Genomic DNA, 22,205 nt, shown 5'->3' with positions numbered 1-22,205 from the left:
GTGAGCACAGTGATGCAATGGGTGGTGCATTTCAGCAGTGGTGACAGCACCATGAAAGTTGAGCCACATTCTGGATGGCCACGCACAGCTGTCACACTGTGAAATGAACAGTGTCTGAATCAGCTCATCCATGTGAATTGGTGGATTACAGCCAGGGAACTGTGTACAGAGCTGAATATTGGCTTCAATGCATTGGAAACAATGGTGACAACACTGGAATGTCACAAAGTTTGTACCAGGTGGGTGCCACAGATGCTCACACAGGAACTGAAAGAACACCATATGCAGGTTTGTCAGGAACTATGCAGCCAATATGAGGCTGAAGGTGACAATTTCCTGGATCTCATCATTAGAAGAAATGAGACATGGTGTCACCACTATGAGCCAGAGTCAGAACGGCAGTACATGGAGTGGTGACACGTGAATTCCTCATTGAAGAAAAAGTTCAAGATGCACCCCTCAGTAGGTAGTGCACTGTTTTTTGGGATAGGAAATTCTCCTGGATTTCCTGGAACCAGGACAAACCATCAGCTCTGACCACTACATTACAACACTGACTAATCTCAAACTTTCTCTTGCAACCTTTCTCTTGCAACACGATGACACCAGGCCCCATACCAGTTTGAAGACTGTGGAGCACATTGCCATTCTGGCTGCACTGTCCTACCACGCCCCCTGTACAGAATTTGGCACTTTCTGAATTCCATCTGTTCAGGCCAATGAAAGATGGGCTGCATGGGCAACGTGCAGTTGATGCAGTCGTAGCAGCTGTGAAACAATGGGTCACCTTCATGGTACAGATTTTTATGAGTGCAGTATGCAGGCTCTTTCAGTGCTGGTGCAGATGCATAGCTAATGGTGATGACTGTGCTGAAAAATATTGTTCTGTGGCTGAAAGTTTGCTCAATCAAATAATGTTGTTGTGTTCTTTGTACCTGCTGTAGTTTCCCTGGAAATAAATGGCAGGTATTCCTTTTGGAGTGACCTACATATAGTTTATCCTCTTGGTTAGCACAAAACTTCTCTAAATACAGTTGGATGTAATTGCAGATCAGTCAATCTAAAGGATTACCAACCAATGACAGTATTAGGAAAATGTAAAAAGTAATTTTAAAGTGGTAATTAAAGACGCTTTGCTTGACATTTTAAATAATGACTAATAGGCATCAGTGATGTACACTCTTTTGATTATAATAATGTTATCCTTATTTGTAAGAATTACATCAGAGTTCATTTGAAATTTTAGCATTTTGATCCACTTTGTTTTCTTTATTGGCTGGTTGATGAACCTTGCAAACTCAACTTCAGTTTGATATCCCAACCACATCATGTAGCATCAAGTTTTAAATATAATTAAAGTAGAATTAGGTAGATTGAAGATACAGCAACTCCTCTTCTGCATCTGAAGACTTATTCTCCCATGGGATTCAATTTAAACGTGACCACCTTGTTTTCATGCATCAGGTTGCAGAAAGAGTTTGATCTTTTTTGTGAGTTGTTTGAAGAGAGAACTTCAGTACTGGCAGCAAATGTTTCTAGTTTGAAGGGAAGGGAAGAGCTGCTTGAATACGGTTTCATAAGTACCTCACTTTCTAGCAGCCAAAAAGCTGTAACTGAGTATTTTGATATTTTGTGTGTGAAGTAGTTTTTTCTGCTGCTTAGAGGAGGACACTGTCAGTATTTTGGTGCTTCATCCTGATGGTCGTAGTTGTACAATGTGTATGCTGTGTTACAACTTATTAATGTAAAAGCTACTGTAGCCCCTCAGTGCGGGAAGAGTTCATCCGCCTGATATCTTGGCAGTTTATGAACACTAACAGGATGAGGAAATCTGTTTCCTTCCTGAAGCCTTGTATCTGAGGAATATACAGACACCATTTGAGACACGGCTTTTTTTTATTTGTTTGTAGTAGTACAGTGTTTTGCTGTCCACACGAGGATATGAAACTGCTTACTGTGAGTTATTAAATTTTTATTAGTGATGGTGAATGAAAGACATATACTCGTGATAAACCCACCTTAAGATATATTGAAATGAAACATAATTACTGGAAATTGTAATGGTATAATTGCCCTAGTGACATTAGAACTACCATTGCAGTTGTATTTCTGGTTTTGGATTCAGTCCTTGCCCAACAGGGCTTTCCTGAAGAATGGACTGGAAGCTAAGTGATGTTGCAGATTTTCATAGAAAAATTGAATGCAGAAGTCCCCCAGAATAACCTGCACAAATCCAAGAATAACTCCAGTTTGGAATAAAGACTGATTTTTCCCTCTAAGAGTAATCCAAAATGAAGGGTAAGTCAGTACCGATGGAGGAAGGCAGATCAATTTCAGGAGAACAAAGGGATTCACAGGGAGTTTGCAGAACTGGAAACGCATTCTAGAGTTAGCTTTTAGTAACAGGGGTTTTTCACAACCCTCTTTGGTGTTCTGTCATTAAGGAATGTACAAAATTAATCCACAAACAATGTATTGAATTAATCTATATATTTCTGACTTGTGCAACCAGTAGTATAATAAAGCTTTTCTCAGAGCTGTCCACAAATAGCTGTTCCTGTACTGCTGTAATTTCTTTGAGATTGCAGCCCTTTAATGTATGACAGGCAGGCATAGTCCTCCTGGAGTCCTGGAAGATATTTCTGATATTCAGCTTGCTAGAATCTGTCAAATAGGAAGATTCATTAAAAAGTGAAAGAGCATGTGAAGAATGAAGTAAAAGCTAACAATCTTTGGAAGGGACTGCAGAGGCCAGGAAGACACTAATCCAGATGATATCTCTACCGACTGCTAGAAATTCCTGCTCTGAGCTACTTATAAGCTGAATCTGCTTGCCTGCTAGCATGGTGGATTTTTACTTAACATAGATCCTTATTGTTTCGATTTTACTAAATCCAAAGGTTATCAGCATTTGGATAATGTGTCCTCATAGTCATAGCCTACTGTTCCTCTGGTCATTTTCTATCCCCTGTTAGGAAAATAAACTCCAATAGTGGCTAGTTTCAGAAGCCTTAATTAATTTCCTTTTATCTCCCATAAAGACTTCCGTCCTCCTTGCCGTTTTCCTTTGTTAAGCTCTCAGTGCTGGCCGTTGTCCCTCACCATACCAGCCATTCCTCAGTCTATTTCATAATCACGTCTTTTTCTCTTGCCTACATCATTTCATGGCAAGCTATCTGTACCATTTCTGGAATTTAACAGATTCATTATGCTAATGTTTTTTTTTCCTGTAAGACTAGAAGTACTTTACTGTCCTACCTTGCCTTCATGACAGACAACTGCTTCCACATCGCTCTTCTTAAATCTCTCCTTATTTTGCCAATCGGCTCTTTCACCCAAACAGCACCTCAGGGGAAGAATTATTCTAATGAAATATTAATGACTCACGTAATGCTAATAAAATGTTGCCGTGAGCTTAAATCTTGTTAGACTTGTCCTCTCTCCTCCTCCTGTCAACTCGCTCATTTACAGTAGCATAATATGCTGCGGTGTTAATGAAGGCTTCAGTCCAATGAGTTACAGGCTGGGGAAAGCTTGGTTCAGTGTTAGCTTGCCAGTTAGTGAAAGTCCATTGACACAGATCCAATTGCAGGATCAGGGCTTTGGATTGAGCACAAGATCTGTCCCCAGAAATGGTGTACATGTAAGCTCTGGAAAGTGCACTCAGTTGGCTTTTTGACCTGTGTTTGCAAGAGAAGACAGAGCTGAAAAATCAAAACAAGGCAATAAATAGGAAGCAAAATGCACACTACTTCGTAATGTGTGTTTCAGTAGGTGCTTTCCAGTACAAGAAGATAGTATCCCAAGTTTTTAATGTTTTTGCACCAAGGATCTGTGAAATTGTTAGTTCTTAAGATCTCAAATGGTGCTTTTGTTTAATGTATCAGAATCAAGTGGAAGGGCAGGAGGAGATTCTTTCCAGGGCATGCTCAGCGTGCCAGCAAATCTAGTTTATGACGATGAACTTTCTGGTCCTGTGTGTTGCACTTTGAAAACGCCAAACAAATCATGACTGTATTTTCTGTGTTGTACAGCTTGCAAAATGTGAATTTAAGGCAGGAAGCCAAACAGGCAACCTAAGTAAAACCTTCATTTTGGTTTCCTGTCAAGCTGTTTTCTGAAACTAGTTCTGTTGACTTTTGCACTTTTTTTTTTTAATACGGGTGAGCTCATAGCCCATTCTGTAGCAAGCAAACTAACCTAAAGATTGACACAGTGCTTAATCATGCTTTATCTGCTTCAGAATACATGTTAATTATTTTTTATTAGTAAGCTTACTACAACTGACAGCCTCCATGGGATTAAACGTGGCCCTGTTTCTGCCCATGTAGATGGAGATTCTCAACTTATATCAGAAAGTGGTTTTTAAAAAGCTAGAAGAATGTACTTCAACAGGAAAATAAGGAGTGGCCAGTATGCATGCTTCTGCCACGAGGCATGTGATCAATTGGAAAGAAATGAGCTCATCTGTATGTTCAAAAGCCAAAAGGGGAAGAATTTAACAGCTGTCATCTTTAAAGTCAACATGATAATGAATCACCAGTGTGAAGGGTGGTTTTTTTTTCTTTTTTTTCTGTTTGATTTCTTATCTTTTGCTCTTTCAGTTTCTGAGCAACTGTAACGAGGGAAGAAACACACAAATCCAGATGCACTGAAGAATTTAATCAATTATTTACCTAAAAAGATTGCGGCTTCATTGTTATTCTTAGGAAATGTGCACATTCTGTGTGATTCTTGCTTGCCATTAGAAACAGCTCCCAGCAGTCCACCACACTGTCTTCTGAGTGATTCAGAAAACAGCAAGATTGTGTGTCGCTTTACAGAAGCGCTTTGTCTGAAAAAGCACTGACAAGTATCTGGTGGATTTCATTCTGGAGGAAGTTGCCTTCTTTTTATGTTTGTGTTTGCTGTTATTCGCCCTATTAGTCTAAACAATCCAGCTAAATAAATTGGTGCATTATGCGTGGTGTATGTTTCTGCTGGTAATGTCTGCTATTGTGCTGTGTTTTCTTTATCTTCTTGAGTTTCCTTAAACCAGATGAGTTTTCAGATACTCTTGGTTGTTATGTTCTGCAATTCTGAAGGAAGCATATGCTCTAAAAAAAAAAAAAAAAAAAGCTTTAATCCATATTCTTACTCATGTTTATAATTTAAAAATCTACTGGCTTTGTAGGAAAGAATCACGACAGCTATCTGTGTCAGTATTGCATATTTGACAGCATTTTCAGTGAAATCTTTTTATTTTGCCCTACAGTTGGAGTAGACAGAAACATAAATTCCACTCAGAAGCTTTAATTCAGTTAAACAATGTGGCTTCAGAGTGAATTACAACTAATTCTACTGGTACTTTAGTAAATCTTGGAGTGCAAAGTCTGTTTAATAGAAAGAGATAATTTATAGCCATTTTAAGAGTATTTTTAAATAAAATCAAAGGATAAACTATTTCAGCGTGTACATGAAATAAGAAAGAAAGCAAGCTGTGCAAGGTATACTTACACAGAACCTTTAATTTGTGAGTAAATAGATTATTTACATCTTGGAAGTAGCTTGACTTGCAGCTGAAACTAGCCAGCACATTGCAGGAAACCACCCAGCATATGACAGATGATAAAATATTAAGCCATAACTGTGCCTTATTTTGACTGAGTTCCTCAATAGGAAGGTTTTGTACGTTTCCCTGCTCGTTTTCTTAAATTAGGTTGATATTTCAGTTGAATTCTTCAAGTAGATTTTTTAAAAATACTAATCCTAATCGAAAATGTACCCCCAGTGTTCATGTCAGAGTCGCTGTACATAGTGTAAAGCAAATGTTTTCACAGCTGTGTACCTTTCTGTTTAAAATGTGCTGTATGCTCATCTAAACAGAGTTATTTCCTCCTGAAGGAACTTGCTTTCAAAGTAAACTTTGTTCTCATCCTATTTATCAAACAAATCCTAAAAACTGAATGATCTGATGATAATATGGTTGAATGGGTTTCATTTTCCAGGTTTGGCGCATATAGAGAATAAACTTTGTGCTCATCATAACTGGGGTGCTGATGTGCTGCATCAGTCCTGGCCCAAAGTAGACCCAGAATACCTTCAACCACCAGATGTAGTGGAGATGTCTGTTCTGGTAAGAGTTTTTCATTTATTTTCAGTTGGGTAATTAATGCATTGTAAGCTCAGAGAAGGTGACAAAATCCCTGCTCTTGTGGAAGTCAGTTCCCTGTTTATGTGGCTCAGTGAAAGGTGAAATAGGGTGGAAGTTGTAATTAAGTTGTGCTGAGTAATTAAAATGGTTTCCTAAGTGAAAGACACATAGTATGTTTGGAAGGAAGACAGTCTAAATATACATATTTTTCAGTGACTGAATATTAGTACTAGTAGTATGTGGAGATTGGACAGTCTGTGGGCAAGGCCAGTACAGCAAAAATCATGACCAAAATACATACAGGTCTCTCCAAATTTTTTTCCCTGTCAGACCATTTAAGGTCTTAACTCTGTACAAAAATGTAAAATGAAGTGATATTTCTTGTGCTACCTGTAGTGCTGTGGTTGCCTAATGCAACCAATTACAAGCTGGTTTTAGTTGCTTCAATTTTTGCCAAACTATGTTTCCTGTCTGCCTCAGGCAGAACTTCTGGCAAACATCAACAAAGCATATTTCCAGGAATTAAGTTTAGGAAAAACAGGTAGTTTTGCTAATGTTAGAATTGCATCCCAGATCCTACTTGAGCTCTAAAACCTCCGAGGTTTATGGAAGGAGCTGGCAGTTCAGTAGAAGAGTTGGCCTGTAACTACATTTAGCTAACCTGTAATTTCCCAAAACGTGTATACGCACATGCACAATGTGGTTTACCATTTTTTTTTCCTACATCTCTATCTAGTCAGTATTCAGCATGCCTGCAAGCATCATAAAGCTTTATTTTTACATGGAGCACAGTAGCAGCAAGTGCCACTGCAGGCCATGGAGCAACTGTGGGATTGGGAGTCAAGTGGGTGGGATTCATGGCTAGTGTCTCAGCTCTTCTGTTAGCTGATTCTCAATCAGCTTGAATTCAGGTCCTCCATGCTCAGGCATCATCATAGTCTGCAGCTACATAGCTGCATCTTACAAACCAGCAGTGCTCCTGTCTTTTTCATTGCTCACCGGGGAAATCTTTCATATATCATGCAAACATTCTCAGCGTCAGTGCTTTAACGTAAACATTTTTTGTGTGTGTCTCTGGATATTCTGTACTTTGAATGAGATGTCTCCAGAAGAAATGGCATTCAGTCATTTAAAACTGCATGCTCTGAATGTGTGTGCGTATGAGACATATGCACACACATATGAGACATATGAGAAACAATGCATTTGTTTTTTTTAACTGTTGTATTCTGTTAACTCATTTGGGTAAAAGAAGTAGGCTGTGCAGTTATTTGTGTTTAGCTGTTTTGCTTTTTTTAAGAAGGAAAGAAGTTGGTTAGATGTAGGGGAAGCTGTGTTGCTGTAGATTTCCTTAATCAAAATTATCTTTGCAAACAGTTTCATGTCTTGCCAGTCCACTTGAACAGAATGGAAAATGCTGCTAAGAACACTAATTTCTCTAATGTTGAATGTAATCCTTAGCAGTGGCCACAGAGTATGTCTTTTGGAGGAAATTTTTGGTTGTTGGCATCTTTTCCCAAACCAAAGACAAAGACTCATGTGCTGTCTGGGTTAACAACAGATTTCAGGCTAATGTTCATTGTTATTTCTCTACTTTTTAATCTTTTTTTTTTTTTTCAAGTGGTATGTAGTTTTTAAATACCAGTAAAAGAGTCCTATATCCACAAAATCTTCACTTAGATATAATTACGTTGCTCAAGATTAAAATAAACCTTTGCCTTCCAGTACAGCTAGGAAACACCTTAAATTTCAGTTTCAATTTCAATTTAGGATGAAGTTATGCATGAGAAATTGTGTAATTATAGGAACTTCTTTGCAGTTGTGTTTAAAGCAAATGTTTTAAAATAGATTTTTAAAGTAAAAACTGCAACAGCACAAAAAAAATTCTGACCTGAATGCTTTCAGGACTGCACAACTGAGCATAAGAAAGCCTAAACATTACTAATATTTTTCTGCTTATGCTGAAACTTTCTTCTCAAAAATAGAAACTGGAAACATAAAAATAAATTTTGCTTTAAGCAATCATTGTGAAAATTACTTTTGTTTCTTGTCCTGACTGACTTTGTCAGAGCTATAGTCTCATGTAGAAGTCCTCTAATAAGGGAATGATCAACCTCTGTATGCTCAATTCATGGAAGATTCTGATGTGTGCAAACACCTTTCTTAGGCCTGAGGAAATAAGTGAATGGAAGAAGAGAGAGACAAGTTTCTCTTGAAGATTGAGAATGTTTCTTAAAAGTAATGACTGTGGGAGTGCCTGGCTTTGCTACATTAAGGTAAAGGGACATACAGAAAAGCAGTGACAAACCACTATAAATGTGAATATTTACAGTCATGTGACCACTGCAGGCTTTTGTATGGCTGTAAAAATAAATTGCCTTCATTAAAACAAGAAAGTCAAAGTAAGGAGGAACTGGTTAGTTGCAAGGAGACAGTGTCTCTTCACAAGGCTGCACAGTCAAGCTGAGTCTTTGGGCCACAACCCTATTCTTCTCAAGACCTCAAACTGCCTCAGGCTGCCAGCAATTTGCCTGCTGAGACGTGGTTTTATTTCTCTTGACACAAGATACTTCATTATTTCCTGTCTGTGCCGGAGTTATGTCTTTCCATATTTAACCCAAGGCAGCAAAATGAACCAACTCTCTGCACCCTTGACTGATACAATATAGACTGCATACAAGAATGACATTTAAACTTATCTTAATGGAGATGCATGTGTACTTATTGATCTAAATACTATCTTGAAGTTGAATAATTTTCATTTGCCTGCACTTACATTACATCCTAACGTATATTGTTAACGCTGTGAAAAATCTGACCCGAGTGTAGAGTCACAGCATTTCATCTTGTCAACACACTTGCAGCGTTCCTCACGTTGCGTAGGTGGTGCAGAACTGTTAACAGCTGCAGTCTTACAACTGCTTTTTTGAAAACATAAGCCTAAGTTTGCATCATTTTACTGCTTCTGAGTGTGAGGAAGGCCTACAACTGCATAGATACTTTCCTTTTTACTTCTCCAAAGGATTGTGAATAAATGGGGCTGCTCTAAAAAAACTCAAAAAAGCAGAAGGGAAATCAGCAGCTTCCTTTCTCAGCAGAAGAAAGGACTCGGCCTCATTTGAGGTTGCAATTTTCTGTGAAGGTTTTTCAAAGAAATAAGACTGCTAGCACCCTCATTTTTTGAGCAGGCACTTTTACCCAAATTTAATAAGGGATACACTGCTGATCTAGTGAGATGCAGAGAGCCAGAGATGTTTGTCCTGAGGAGAATCTAATGCCTCAGCTAAAAGAGTATATGAATAAGGCGCTTGTTACATACAGTGTGTGATCAAGCCTGCAGACAACTTTTTAGTTTTTAGGAACAGTGTTGATATACTTGACTCTGCACCATGATAGCTATATTATAATGAAAACCATTCTACAAATATGTGCTGAAATCATAACCAGTCTGCTGTTTGATGCAATTCACAGTGCCATGTGTGGGAAGATATGGGCAGATACTGTGGGAAGGCACACACAGACAGGCTGCTCGGGCTCCTCAACATTTCTGGGAAAACACAACTGCTAGGAGTCATTTATTTGCTATGTTCACCTAGCCCAGTTGTCTTGTGCGTTGAGAACAGCACCAGCTAGGCTAGTTGTGCCAATTTTCCCCCCGCTAGCATCTGTCCACTGGAACATAATAGTTTGCATCATGGACAAAATGAATGACATTTAACTGACCGGGCTTAGTTTCCTCATCTTCTCACTGAAGCTGTACCAGGTTTGATTTTTACATTTTTCTTTTTTCTCATGGAATGTTTTTCTTCTTTGAAGTGTCAAGTCAAAAGGAACTACTTGTGTGTTTTTGTCATGGTAGCTCTAAAAATGAAATGCTCTTGTTTTTCAAAGGATTTATTTCTCAGAAGGTACCAAAGGCAAAGCTTGACAGACAGACACACTTTTATGATACCAAGTTATGGATGCAGGAAAGAATAGTTAAAGGTCTACTTATATTATCACTGCAGATTAATGTCAAGGCTGGTCAAAAAACAGAAATGACTCATCCCAGCTGCATTTGAGGCTTCATCTTGTTCCTTAAAAGGCTTTCTCATCTTCCTCTCTCAGAGAACTGCACAGATTGTTTAGTGTTAAATAAAATACAAATCAAGTAACTGAAGTAGGTCTCTCCCATTGGTGGTATGTTGCATCCACTATTCCTGGATTTAAAAAATAACAACAACAAGCTGTGTGCATTTCTATGTCCAAGATGTATGAAGCAAAACATATTACTTTCAGGTGATTGAAAATAGTTACAGCAGTGTCCAGCTGGCAAAGATCTGCAGTATCTGCAGGAGATTCTCAAGCAAGCGAGTAATTTGAACTGGATTAAAAATTGCATATTGTTTAATATGCTAAAATGGAAGATTAGTGTTATTTACGCTGATCCATAGAAGGTACTTCATATAAATCTGAAAGCTTTTTTAATTGTGAATTTTATGTTATTTCCAGAAAAGGTACTCAGTAGGACTCAGTAGACTACATACATTATGTAGTCTGAATGGATGACAGAAAGTAATTATGAGATCGCATTATGCATTGAGATGATTCCTACTGAAGGCCTTACTCAGTTGTACTTAAATGGTTCTGCCTCGCTGGTGCAAAGCTAGTATGGAAACTGCTCTGAAAACAGCCAGACACAGGAAAGCATTACCTTAAGAGGGGCTGTCATCTTTGTGGTTGGGTTGGCTTAATGAGTCATGCCTTTAGTAAGAATACAGCATTACAATGAGCTAAAGCCTTTTTTTTTTAAATTGAGTTATGAAGAGTCCTTTGAATATATCTTTTCAGCCACAAATATTTTTTATATATCTTGTACTTGAAAGAAGGAATTAGTTGTAGAGAATCCCAGCTGTTCTGTTCGCTGTCTGTTCAGCCTGTGCGACTATCTTGTTTTCAGGCTTAAAAGATCACCACATTACATAGTCACTCAATGCTTGCTATCTTCAAAAAATTACACTTCCTGTGTCTACTTCTTAAATTTTGCTTGAGTATCCTGAGACAAATTTTTATTCTCTCATGCTATTCTAGAGGGCCAGGAAGTATGGAAAAATTTATCCTCTGCTTAGAAAGTTTCATACTGAGGAAAAAGACAGTTTGATCCACTTTTTTCACCACACATAATGAGATGGATTGCATTCAGGAGATGAAAGTGTATAAATCAGTCTGGTAACTTCTGTCTTTTCTTGTTCTCATGTTTGTGTTTTCCAGATCAATAACAAAGCCTGCGGCAAAGTTTCTGTGCCTCAGCAAGCAGCCCGCAATGTTGAAGAAGTCCACGAGATAGTTCTTCAAAGTGAACTTGGAGCCAAGCATCTCCAGGGACGAACCATTAAAAAGGCCTTTCTGTCTCCAAGAACTGCCCTTATCAACTTCTTAGTGCAAGAGTAAGACTTTGCTGGGCTATGAAAGAGAACTGGAATCTTTCAGGATGAAATTAATTCAAAATACCAATGGTGGTTATTTAAATCTCATATAACAGTGGGGGAGAAATGTTAACAAAATTAGGTTGCTGCTGAGTATTCATTTCAACAAGGAGGAATGTACAGAATTAAAGTTTCATATCAAATCATGGTAAGATGCTGTTTGTCCATATTCTCTGGGTGAATGAGAAGGAAATACAGAAGAAGTAATTGTAATAGAATGTAAGTGTTGTAAAGCACATGGATTTTTAGGTCAACTAAATAGAAATCTATCCTATTTGAAATTTGGCTTGGACAAATGCAGAGGCATGATTCCAGAACTAAACAGCTGCCATGAGTGCGTGCTACACCAAATGTTAGTCCATCTTTGCTCCACCTATCTCACATTTAGATAACCTACCATTAATCAGCACTTTCCATAACAACATTTTCTTATAACTTAATGTAAATTAGCACTGGCTAATGGCTTTATTCATAATAAGTAGCCAGAATGAGGTGATTTGATCTATTTCACATGCATTTCAGAGGCAAGCCAAGAAAACAGTCAGATGATTTAACTGAGCCCTGCCTTAGCCAGGATCCTCCTTACTTGCTGGCATATTTTTGTTGGTTCATACATGAGAGTGTCAGATTTCGCAAAGTGCCGACAATTGTTTCTGCACAGACCAAATGGAAGTGACTTCCCTTTCATGAGCCATCCCAGAGACTTCAAGGGGAGTTGAGAAAGGGACAAGGCAACTACATACAGGCAGCCACTGTGCTTTTTGATTCCACCCTTAGTTTTTTCTAGTGCCTAGATTGTAAAACTTCAAATAACATTTGTTGGTTTTGGTTTTTTGTTCATCTGTTTTATTTCTGAGGGATTCTTTAAGTAGAACTAGCAGTCACATTTCTAAAAATCAGATGTCTGTAAAACACAAAGCTTTTTTCATGCCTCATTCCAGCCGTATTATTTGCGCACTGCATTACTGTTACATCCACATAGAAATGCTTACTGTATTTAGCAAGTGCTTGAAAAAGGTTTTCAAAAGAGACAGTTACAGGGTTCATTGTGTGGGCATGCCTCTTTTTTAACAACTATTAAAATCAGCCATTTATGAGCCCTTCTGACAGTTAAGACAAGGAGCTAGTCAAATAGAGAGGTCTGTTAACCCTCCAGTCCAACAGCCATCCAGTGTATCAGACTAAAAGAAAACCAACAAAAATCTCCCACTGAACAATATTTAAGTCCAACGCATCCTGAGCAAGTAAGATGAAGATAGATTCTTTGAAGTGTTAGCGCTAAGGAATACCAGAAATTTGGTTTTATGCATTTTGGTAGCAAAGATCTAGCTACATAATGGAGATTTCAGGCTGAGTGAGCAGAGAAGGCCCTACACTTTCCTAAATGTGCAAAAAAAACTTTTCAGACTTCTCCTTCCTTCTGGACCACACTTGTGCACATTTTCTCTTCAGCAGTCCTTTGATGGAAGAATGATTAAGAAATAGAATATTTATAATGAAGATACAGTCTTTGCAGTTTTAAGACTCCCTAAATCTTAGCCACAAAGGAATGCTTTCAGACATTTAAACACAGGCCTTTAGTTGGAGTTAAAATAATTTGAATTCCAATGTCTGCCTGACATGTATGTTGTTATGAATTGGTAAAACTCCTGTTCAGAAGTCCCTGAAAGACTGTGAAAGAGATCTTTTAAAGTAAAATTTGTAGCCCAAGCACATTCCTGCCTTTTCCGTATAAAAGTTTAATGCTCCCTATGGAACCATTCAAACAGATTTTCTTTGGGGAAAGGTGACATGTTTGGTGTAAAAAAAACCCACCTTGTAATATTTTCAAGGATGAAGAAAGATGTTGTAAGCCCAGCAGCCCTACGATGCCTTTAAACAAAAGCTGCAGTCACTACAGGGCTGAGCAGCAGACCACAATGTTTACTGCTGTTAGTACTGGTTATATTTGCTCTTGCAGGAGGAAGAAGTGAATCGTAGATGTCACTTTGATCCAGGCAGAAAGAAAAATGTGGAATGGACTCTCAGCACTAAGAAAGGAAAAGTAACAAATAGCATGTGCACTAAAAGTGTATGGTCAGAAGTCACACCAGCGTGTTTACAGTAAGGTGAAATTCAGTGAGGTCTAGAGGATATAAAAAGGCTTTGAAAAAGGGAATGTGAGAGATGATGTGGAAAGTCTGACAGAGCCTAATCCCACACTAAGTGTGTGTTTGAAGGATGGCAGAGGTGCCAGCTGCAGAGCTTTGTGGTTGTCCTGACACCTGCTGAAATTTTTCATGATGTTGACCTGATCCTGAAGCACGACTGCCATTTGTCTTACGATAATTGAGACCTACAAGTTTGTTCTGTGCCTAGATTGGACTGATACAGGCTGTGAGCTGTTATTAACCCTCTCCAAAATAATTTACACAGATGTCTGCCATTTATTTAACAGTTGTTACTTGTGTTATGGTACAGATGTATCTGCGTGCTGAAGGCAATATAAAATACTGTCACAGATTGCGCACACCTGAAGAGTTCCATGGCAAACAGGATGGGAGTTTTAAATCTGGGAGGGGATGCTTGAGAAGTGAAAAGGGAAAGTGCTGGTGTCATTCAGTCAAATTGCACAGTGCCAGTCCCACACATTAAAACGGATAGGGTGCTGCTGTCATTCCATGAAGAGATGAGCCAAAGGAGATGTGAGAGACTTGCTAAACCCAGTGGGATGGGCCCAGCACAAACTGCTCCAGGAAAGCCAAGGGACAGGTCCGTGACACGGAAGATATATTTTCTGCATAGTGTCACTCACTTCCTACCCCAAAACCATGATAGGGCAGTGCAATGTATTGGATGACATCACAGGCCAGAAAAATGTGCTCTTAAGCATGAGTGTTCATAGCTATCTGTGGTGACTGAGATGATATTTGTGCCAGTGCTGCTTTGCAACGAGGCAGTAGGGCTTTTTCTGTCACATTAAGGATCAGTGCTGCAGCTGAAGACACTCTAGCCAGGGTTCCCTACCTGTGCTCCACAAAAAGGCTCTGCAGAGGAAATGCTGAACAAGCATTTCTTTTTTCCATACCCGTCAGCAGAGTCCAAAAACAGAGGTTTGATGGAAAGAATGAAATCCACTATCTGTCTCTGATTTACCAGATTAAAGTAATGCCTCACAACTAGCATCTGGTCAGTGACAGCTTTTACTAATCTGACTTTGAAAAGCCTGTTTGTTTCTTCTGGGGGCAAAAATTCTACGGATAATGCAGGTCATGCAGTCTCTCTTCTTTGTCTGCCTTTGGTTAGTGTGAAGCCTCACAGACTATTCTTCTGCTCTAAACTTTTTGCAGTTGACATGAACTAGAAAGAATGTTAATTAGCACTTTGCTGGTTGTTCTTTCCTTGGGAAATTTGCAGTTTATAGGGCTTTTCTAAAAGCCTTGCTGTAAGCAAGGAAGGGGAGAGAAATCACAGGTGTTTTTTTCTGCTTTGCAATACTTCTTACAGTTTATAGAAAGGGTGTTGGCTTACTTTATACATATTTACTGGATTTTAACAACGCACACTGTTTTGCTGGATGCTTTTTCTGCTCCACATTTTTTTTTAGTCCCCCCCTTCATATTATGATCTGAGCTAATTTTGTTTCAGAGCACTGCACTGTAAGAGAAATGCTGGATGTGAAGGCAGATATGCCAGCGGAACCCAAATGGTGACTGCATCTATGACATGAGGAGGAAAGGTGGGATTTTTTCCCTTTTCCTGAATAAACTGACTTACTGGTACTACAAAGCATTTCATAGTTCACCGAGTCCACCTGTCCCAGGAGGCCCAACGTCACACAGAGCATTTTCTTGCAGCTCTTTCCTCTCTCGAGTAAGTGCTAGACAGGGCAAATTTGTTCTGGGCAAGTGCAGGTCTGGTTTTGGCCCTGGGGAGCTGCTCACCAACACCATCTTGCTTATAAAATTAGCTCCAGTTCTCTGTGTAGTCAGAGTGTTTCAACAGCTGAAAGCAAACATTTTGCTGGGATTATGAAGTGTTGATGTCCAATTCTGAGTATTTTTGCCTGTGTGTTGCAAAGTTACTGAGAGAAGTCCTGCTGGCTTTCCTTCTGTCTACAAGCCTCTGCATTGTCCATGAGAGCTTGCAGACTCAGAGACAAGTGAGCTCTTGTGGATGTTGTCAGCTGAGAGTTGCTCACACCTGTGAAAGATTTTGATCACAGGAATCTCATCAAAACACCTTGTGATATTGAACATGGGGGACTTTTCCTTTGGTGCTCATCTGCCTGCACCATGCCAATTTGCATTCCATTTTAGGCTATCTAATTGCTCGCTTGGTAAAGGAACATGTAAACAGAAAAAGCTGGAGTAGAATTTATTGAATATCCACATTCTTTATGCTTGTGATGCAGCCTGGGACATTTGGGATGTAACAGTGCTTTTAAGAGCCTCATCTTCAATGAAATTCTCAACAGAATCTATGTAGTTACATGGACAGAAATGCATGCCTTTGTGCTTGCTCCCTTGAACTGTGCAAGTCTTAATTTTGATTAGCATGTAGTACTAATCAGATGCAAACTTGGACCTTCACACCTTGTACCCTGCTGAAGCTTACCAGAGGCTCTGTAGCTACACCCTCTGGGCTGGGTGCAAGAGAAGAGCCTACAGTCACACCTAGGGCTCTGAACTTCCTTATCTATGAGCAGCTGCTCGCATGTGCCAGAAGTGAGCACGAAAGGTCCAAGGTTCTCCCAATACACCCACCTTCCGCTGCCAGAAGAAACACAGGCTGCTGAGCAATGGGAGTTGCTCTCCAGCCACTCAGCATGGTGCCAGCAGGGTGCTGAATACATACAGTTGGAACAGCTGTAGGGGATCCAAGGCGCACTGCTTTGGAATAATAAACACAGGACAAATAACCAAGGCAGAAAATAGAGCGATTTAATAACAGCAGCATGACACCACTGGCACTGCTGGCCTGGTTTTGTTCCGGAAGAAAATTAAGAGAATTGGTGTAACAGGAAATTATTTTCTGCTACAAAGGGAAATCAATTGTTTTTAAATACTCGGCAGTATAATTAGTAAATCTTACTAATTGCTGCAAAATAAGAATACAAGCATGCATTGCTTGGCTGGCTAAGCCAAGAAAGTACTGTGAAAAAAATTGTAGAAGATTTCAGAAGTGAATATTTTTCTTAAGTACGTCTCCATCCCTGGAGATCCGCGTGGCTGGATGAAATAGCAAGGGTGCAATAAAAAGATGTTCTTCCCAATTTTCCCATGTGAAAGAGCATTCAAAAACATCTGTTAGTCACAGGGATCCTTGTAGGACACGCACAGAAGAGCGGGTGGATGCACTGGCTGTATCCACTCAGCCCTGCAAAGCCACACTCAGCTGATGACTAATGGCAGGATGTCGTCGGCGTGTGGTGCTCCTCCAGCCTGGGATTACTAAAGGCCATGCATGCTAGTTGAGCAGGTCACCATGCTGTTTGTGTTAGTGCGCTGATAAAGAGCAGGGAAATGGAGCTAGAAACGTCTCCAGACGAGTTTTTGTTCCGATGGAAGGCTATTTTAGTAGAAAACAGAAAAAAACACTAAATTGTCTCATGTTCGTTATGTAGGTGTAAGGAAGAAGAAAACCAACAAAGCCACCTATGGTACGTAGGTGTAACTCTGAAGCCACCAAAAGCAAGCTTTTGGCCTGGTGGGCTGAGGGAAAAGGGAGACCACATGCACACCCTCTGCTCATGGCATTTGCTTTATCTGCTTCTGCCTGGGCTCCTGATAGGTTCTCAGTGATTTCCCAGCACTACTCTAGCTGCTTGAAGCATTTTTACAGCCCCAGAAAGCTGTCCCTAGGCTGCCGCTGGCCCTTCTGTGCCATTAGAGCTAATTAAATGGCTCTTAGTGTAATTTACTGCAGAGAGCATGCCTGTAACAGGCAGTTGTAGTTTAAAGGAAGCAAAAAATCAGTTGGACTCTGTTCTTGCCCTTGTTCTGGGGTCAAGATGCACACACTCAGATGGGCCGCAGCCTCCTCATCCTCCCCTTGGGCTTTGCTGGGGCAGGGGCAAAGAGCCTGGCAGAGGACAGCTTTGTCCCTGTGATATGATTTCTCCCTTTTCTGCCACGTGAGAACAGGCGCACAAGCATTTTCCTTGTCCAGCAGTTGGGCTACATGTGGCACAGCAAGATGCAGCTCCAAAGGGTGGCTGCTCAGGCAGGACACCTCAACAGCCCTAAATTTCACCTGCCCTGGAGCTTAGCCCTGTGTCTATGGAGAAGCACTGCTCACCCCACAGCAGCAGCTTGGCATGAAGGGCCCCGCACCAGGCCATGGGGTTCTGGGGTTGGCATAGTCCTTCCTGCCCTGAGCTCCTTGGGGGTTAAACTTGGAGGGAAGCAAGAGGAGGCAGGCAGGGCAGGCCTCCCAGAGGAATGCAGAGGCCCCTGGGGCAGCTGTGAGGGGGAACAACATTTCCAAAATGACGCATTCCGGCAGAGTTTTCAGAAGGTGGAGGCTGAGGTTTGGGCTCTTCATGCTGACTAAGTTCCTGGCGGCGGCCTTCCTGCCCCACAATCTACTGGCCTTACCTCACCTGCTGCCACCAGCTCCTTCCATCCCCCCCTCCACCACACAGACCCTGGAGGAGCCTGAGGCTTTCCATGGAAAAAACAACAACAACAACAACAACAAAAAACACGCCAAAAATAAAACAAAAACAAAACACCAACAAAAAAATCTGTTTTCTCCTTTTCTCCAGAAAAGGGTACACTGCTGTTGAAATGCAGAGTGCTTCTATCGCTACCAAGGTTTAAGGCATACTTGTCCATCAGCCCTCAGTGTTGTCCTTCCAGTACAACACACCTGACTCAAGGTCACCCACTGTAGGGAGCCACAGATCCAATGCCAATAAGCCAACAACCTCATCCTTTGTGACTGATAAAGCTGGCTGCACCACTGCAAGGCGAGGGAAGCAACTCGTCTGCTACACAGAAAGACCCTACTGGGACAGTGCTGTGTCAGCCAGAGCCATTCTCCCATGGCATCTTCCCGACAAAGCTGCCTTCATGCTGCATTTTCATGCAGAGGGTGGCTGTGCTGCAGAGTGGTCAGCATTGTATGGCACAAGCAAATACACCGCAATTCATAAGCCTAGCCCATGGGAACTAACATGGAATAGATGAGCACTGACTTTTCTTCCAGGGACTGTATTTAGAAGAAGTCAATTCAAGTAAGCATATATATTTTGGCCTTGTAGTATGACATCAGTTGTGAGCCCCTTCATTCCTAAATAGGCATGGGCTGCAAAGCTCACAGGAACTATGACAAATTGGGTTGGTATCTAATTGCAGCATCAGGGTGTGTGAGGCAGTGTAGCATTACACCTCCATTCTGATAGAAAGTGCAAGTTAATCATCTGTTCATTTAGGAGTATCCCTAGCCTAAACCCCACTGAGAATAAACATGAGCACAGAACTTCAGCTGTACCTTGCTGCTTTACACTCACTGAAACCATGGCATGTCAGGCCCCAAAACAAATGCCTGTAAGTTGCTTGGCTGTGATTCCTGTCCGCAGGAGCTCATAATCACAGTGCGTGCTCATGCGTACAGAGCCTGGAGCGAGGCCAAGTGCAGCTTCATCATTCGGTGTCTGAAGGTCTTCAGCAGGGTTTTCCACGCTGTCTGTGCATGCATTGTTCTTCCCACAGCTGATTTTATCCTTTGGCATAGGAAGGAAATGTACTTTGCATGGCTGTGAAGGTCAGCGGTGTCAGTGCGGCAGCTCAGCAAGAAGGCTGCTTCCCCAGAGGTGAGGACTCCTGCGAGCCCTGCAGTAAAACATCCCACAGATGTTAGCTCACAGATAAAACGTAGCGGCAAAAAATGTGTGCACGACCCTTACAAAAGAAAGTTGGAAAAAGTCCTGATCTGAGCGAAGTCACAGATTTTTCCTTGCTTTGTTTTTGAAAGCTGAAAATAGACACTTCTATTCCAAAGTCGATACTTCCATTCCAAAATACTTCTGTCCCACCAAAGGGTTTGTTTCCTAAAGCTCTCAGGGGCCTCAGCTTGGTCTGCAGAAAAAAATGGCAGGCCTGAGCTGGGTCTGCACTGTGCTGGGTAGGAGCCTGCCTTCACCTGGTGCACTGCGCATCCTTGGATGTGGAGGAGGGAAGTGGTGCGAGGGCGATGAATGATTCCCATCTCCACAGCTCTTTGCCTGTGAACATCACAGATTCCTCCCAGGGAAAAGCAGTGGGGTTTATGCTGCCATCCATCTACTTGCTGTTGCGTTTTCTTATTCTCTCAAGTCAAAGAAATGCAGATCTGCTGTTCAGTACCAACTCTGACGCTTATTGTTTTAACATTTGAAACAAAAGTGGTAACAGCTGAAGCTAAGCTTGCTCAGTTTCCAGCAGTGCTCTGAATGAAGCCAGTGGGCAGGAGGAATAGGTGTCGAACACCTGCTGTGATCCAGCTCATCAGCTCAAGGAGTTGGGAATTTGCAGCTTTGCACCTGGAAGTTGCTGGACTTCACGGAACAATGAGTCCCATCTGAGTGTTGCTGCCCCTCGTCCTCCTGACTGCAAACAACCTGAAGAAATGGCCTTTCTGAGCAAAGCAGTGGGAGAACTCAGGGAGCTCTTTCAGGAGCAGCAGCTTAGATCTATGAGGGTACCCTCCGTGGCGCACAGTCACTGCATCATGTGACTGTCCTGGGGTCAGAGGAACCTGGCCTCACATCTGTGGCTTTTCAGGTCTCTTCCTCTGAGCTCAAGCACTGCCCCAACAGACATCTTCTAGGTTTTACTTCAGGATTTCCACAAGCCGATGCCAAATAAGGGAAACAAAACCTCACGCTGCTCTTTGTTCTTCGTTTCTGCACTGCAAAGAGTGAGGGAAGTTTCCAGTCCTGGGCTGGCTCAGTTGGTCTCAGAGCAGTGCTGTGCCACTGTCTCTCCCTTGCCTGGACCTCGGTGCAGCCAGCAGTTTCCTTCCCAGGGCAATCACACACTGAGGTTCAGGCTTTAGTTGAGCCGTGGGCTTAACCTCATAGCTCCTTGGTTTTGATGGAGTCCATTAAGAGTCAGTTACTTTTGTTGTCAGCCACTGGTGGCTCAAGCTGAAACCTGCTCAGCACAGAATATCTGCTGCGGCTGTCCTGCCCTCAGCTCCTCATCCCCTGACCCATCTGAAACAGCACAGCACAGCAATCCCTGCACTCAGAGCTGCCCTTACCTGTTTCTGGTCGTAGCCATCAACAGTTCACATTTCAGCTGCTGATTTTTCTGCAAAGGGAACACAAAACAGCCCTGCCTGGGGATGTTTCTTCCCTCAGCCTCCCCACGGCAGAGCAAGGCTCAGAGAGGCTAGATAGAGAGGCTGGTTTGACAGATGAGATTGTTTTCCCCTTGTGCCTCAGTGCTATCCATCACTTAGAATCTCAGCAGGCAGCGAAGGCCTCCTGAGTGATTTACTGTTGCTCCCCGTCCCCCAGCCCTGCTCTGTGCTGCTGTTTGCCTCCACAGAAATCACAGACACACTCACTGATCATAAAAACACCAACTGCCTGGGTTCACTCCTGTGAGTCCAGTGTTTAGCAGCAGCTCAGCTCCGGCTCAGGTGGCTGCACCAGGTGACACGTGCCTCCCTGGAGGGGCTGCAGCTCACTGGAAGGGGTGTGCCATGTTAGGGCCTGTGAGCTGTCCCTGTTGCTAAGCAGAGTTCTTGCAAGGGAGCTGCTAGAAAAGGAGGGGATTTTTTGGTTTCTAACAATTTGGTCACAGCCTGATTCACAGTGCATTCCTTAACATTTGGACCCTATCTCCCGAGTGCTTGGGAAGCGTTACAAGTCTGAGCACACGCACCCAGGCCCGCAACTTACAGTGGATTTACTGAGGGGCACTGCAGCCCTCAGGGTCCAGAGCAGGGACTCACTCAGGCTTTGGTTGGTCTGTTAGCCATGGCAGGTCAGGATGGTGCTGTACCTCAGTAAATTAGGGTGGCTCAGCCGGTGAGCGCATTCCTGTAGCTCCCGCTCCAGGAATGCGAACTATTTCCCTGGCAGCTCATAGCTCTGCTTATCGCTGCTGGTGCAGCCCCGAAGGGTAGCAGAGCAGCAGGGTGCCAGCAGCTGGGCAGCGCTGAGCAGACGAGATGAGGGAGGGCTTGTCCTCACCCCATCCACCCAACGCCAGCCTTGGGGTAGTCCCATCCCCTCCTAGCAGATCGTACTCCTTGCAGTCCCTTGCAGGTGGTACTGGGGACCTTTTAAACGCAGCAGTTCAGCTCCAGCTGCGTAGACCCTGTGCCGAGCAGGCCGTCTGCAGGCGCTGTGTGCCTTCCTCACGTCTTCTGCCGACCCTACACAGACCCACCGCTGGCCCCACTGCCTGCTTCGTGCAGCTCACAGTGTCACGGAGGTGCAGCTGCCCGCTTCCCACGCTGCCTTCAATATGCATTTTGTCACCGTCCCTGAGTCCTCTCTCTGAACTGCTCCTTCGCAAAACTCTTAAAATCTCTTCGTTAGCCGTGTGAATTCCCACCCGTCCCTCCGAGGGCAGGCTGCCCGGAGGCCGCGGGCTCTCCTCCTCGGAGATCTCCAAAAGCGCCTGGAT

At 42.2% G+C, this 22,205-nt stretch overlaps 1 protein-coding gene and 1 long non-coding RNA gene across 4 annotated transcripts in view; one reads left to right on the top strand and one right to left on the bottom strand.

Annotated features, from left to right (window-relative positions):
* The window catches only part of LARS2 (leucyl-tRNA synthetase 2, mitochondrial), a 122,991-nt gene extending 108,959 nt beyond the window's left edge, over nt 1–14,032 (top strand). For 2 of the 3 annotated variants that reach the window (XM_003207241.3, XM_019616578.2), the window contains 2 exons: nt 5,988–6,115; nt 11,384–11,563. In XM_003207241.3, the coding sequence (XP_003207289.2) occupies nt 5,988–6,115; nt 11,384–11,563 (308 nt within the window). Of the gene's footprint in view, nt 1–5,987; nt 6,116–11,383 lie in introns of all 3 variants that reach the window. The other variant, XM_019616577.2, reaches the window with a different exon arrangement.
* Nucleotides 14,033–16,499: 2,467 nt separating this feature from the next.
* On the bottom strand, nt 16,500–22,198 carry LOC109368296. Its single transcript, XR_002116201.2, has 2 exons — nt 19,075–22,198; nt 16,500–17,148 (listed from the first exon to the last, which is right to left on the bottom strand). It is a non-coding gene; the product is annotated as an uncharacterized LOC109368296 (long non-coding RNA).
* Nucleotides 22,199–22,205: the final 7 nt, after the last annotated feature.

This window comes from Meleagris gallopavo, chromosome 6, assembly GCF_000146605.3.
Source record: "Meleagris gallopavo isolate NT-WF06-2002-E0010 breed Aviagen turkey brand Nicholas breeding stock chromosome 6, Turkey_5.1, whole genome shotgun sequence".
In the NCBI taxonomy this organism is placed as follows: Eukaryota; Metazoa; Chordata; class Aves; order Galliformes; family Phasianidae; genus Meleagris; species Meleagris gallopavo.
Note: the sequence above shows the minus strand (reverse complement) of the source record. Positions and strands in the feature narration are given on the sequence as shown.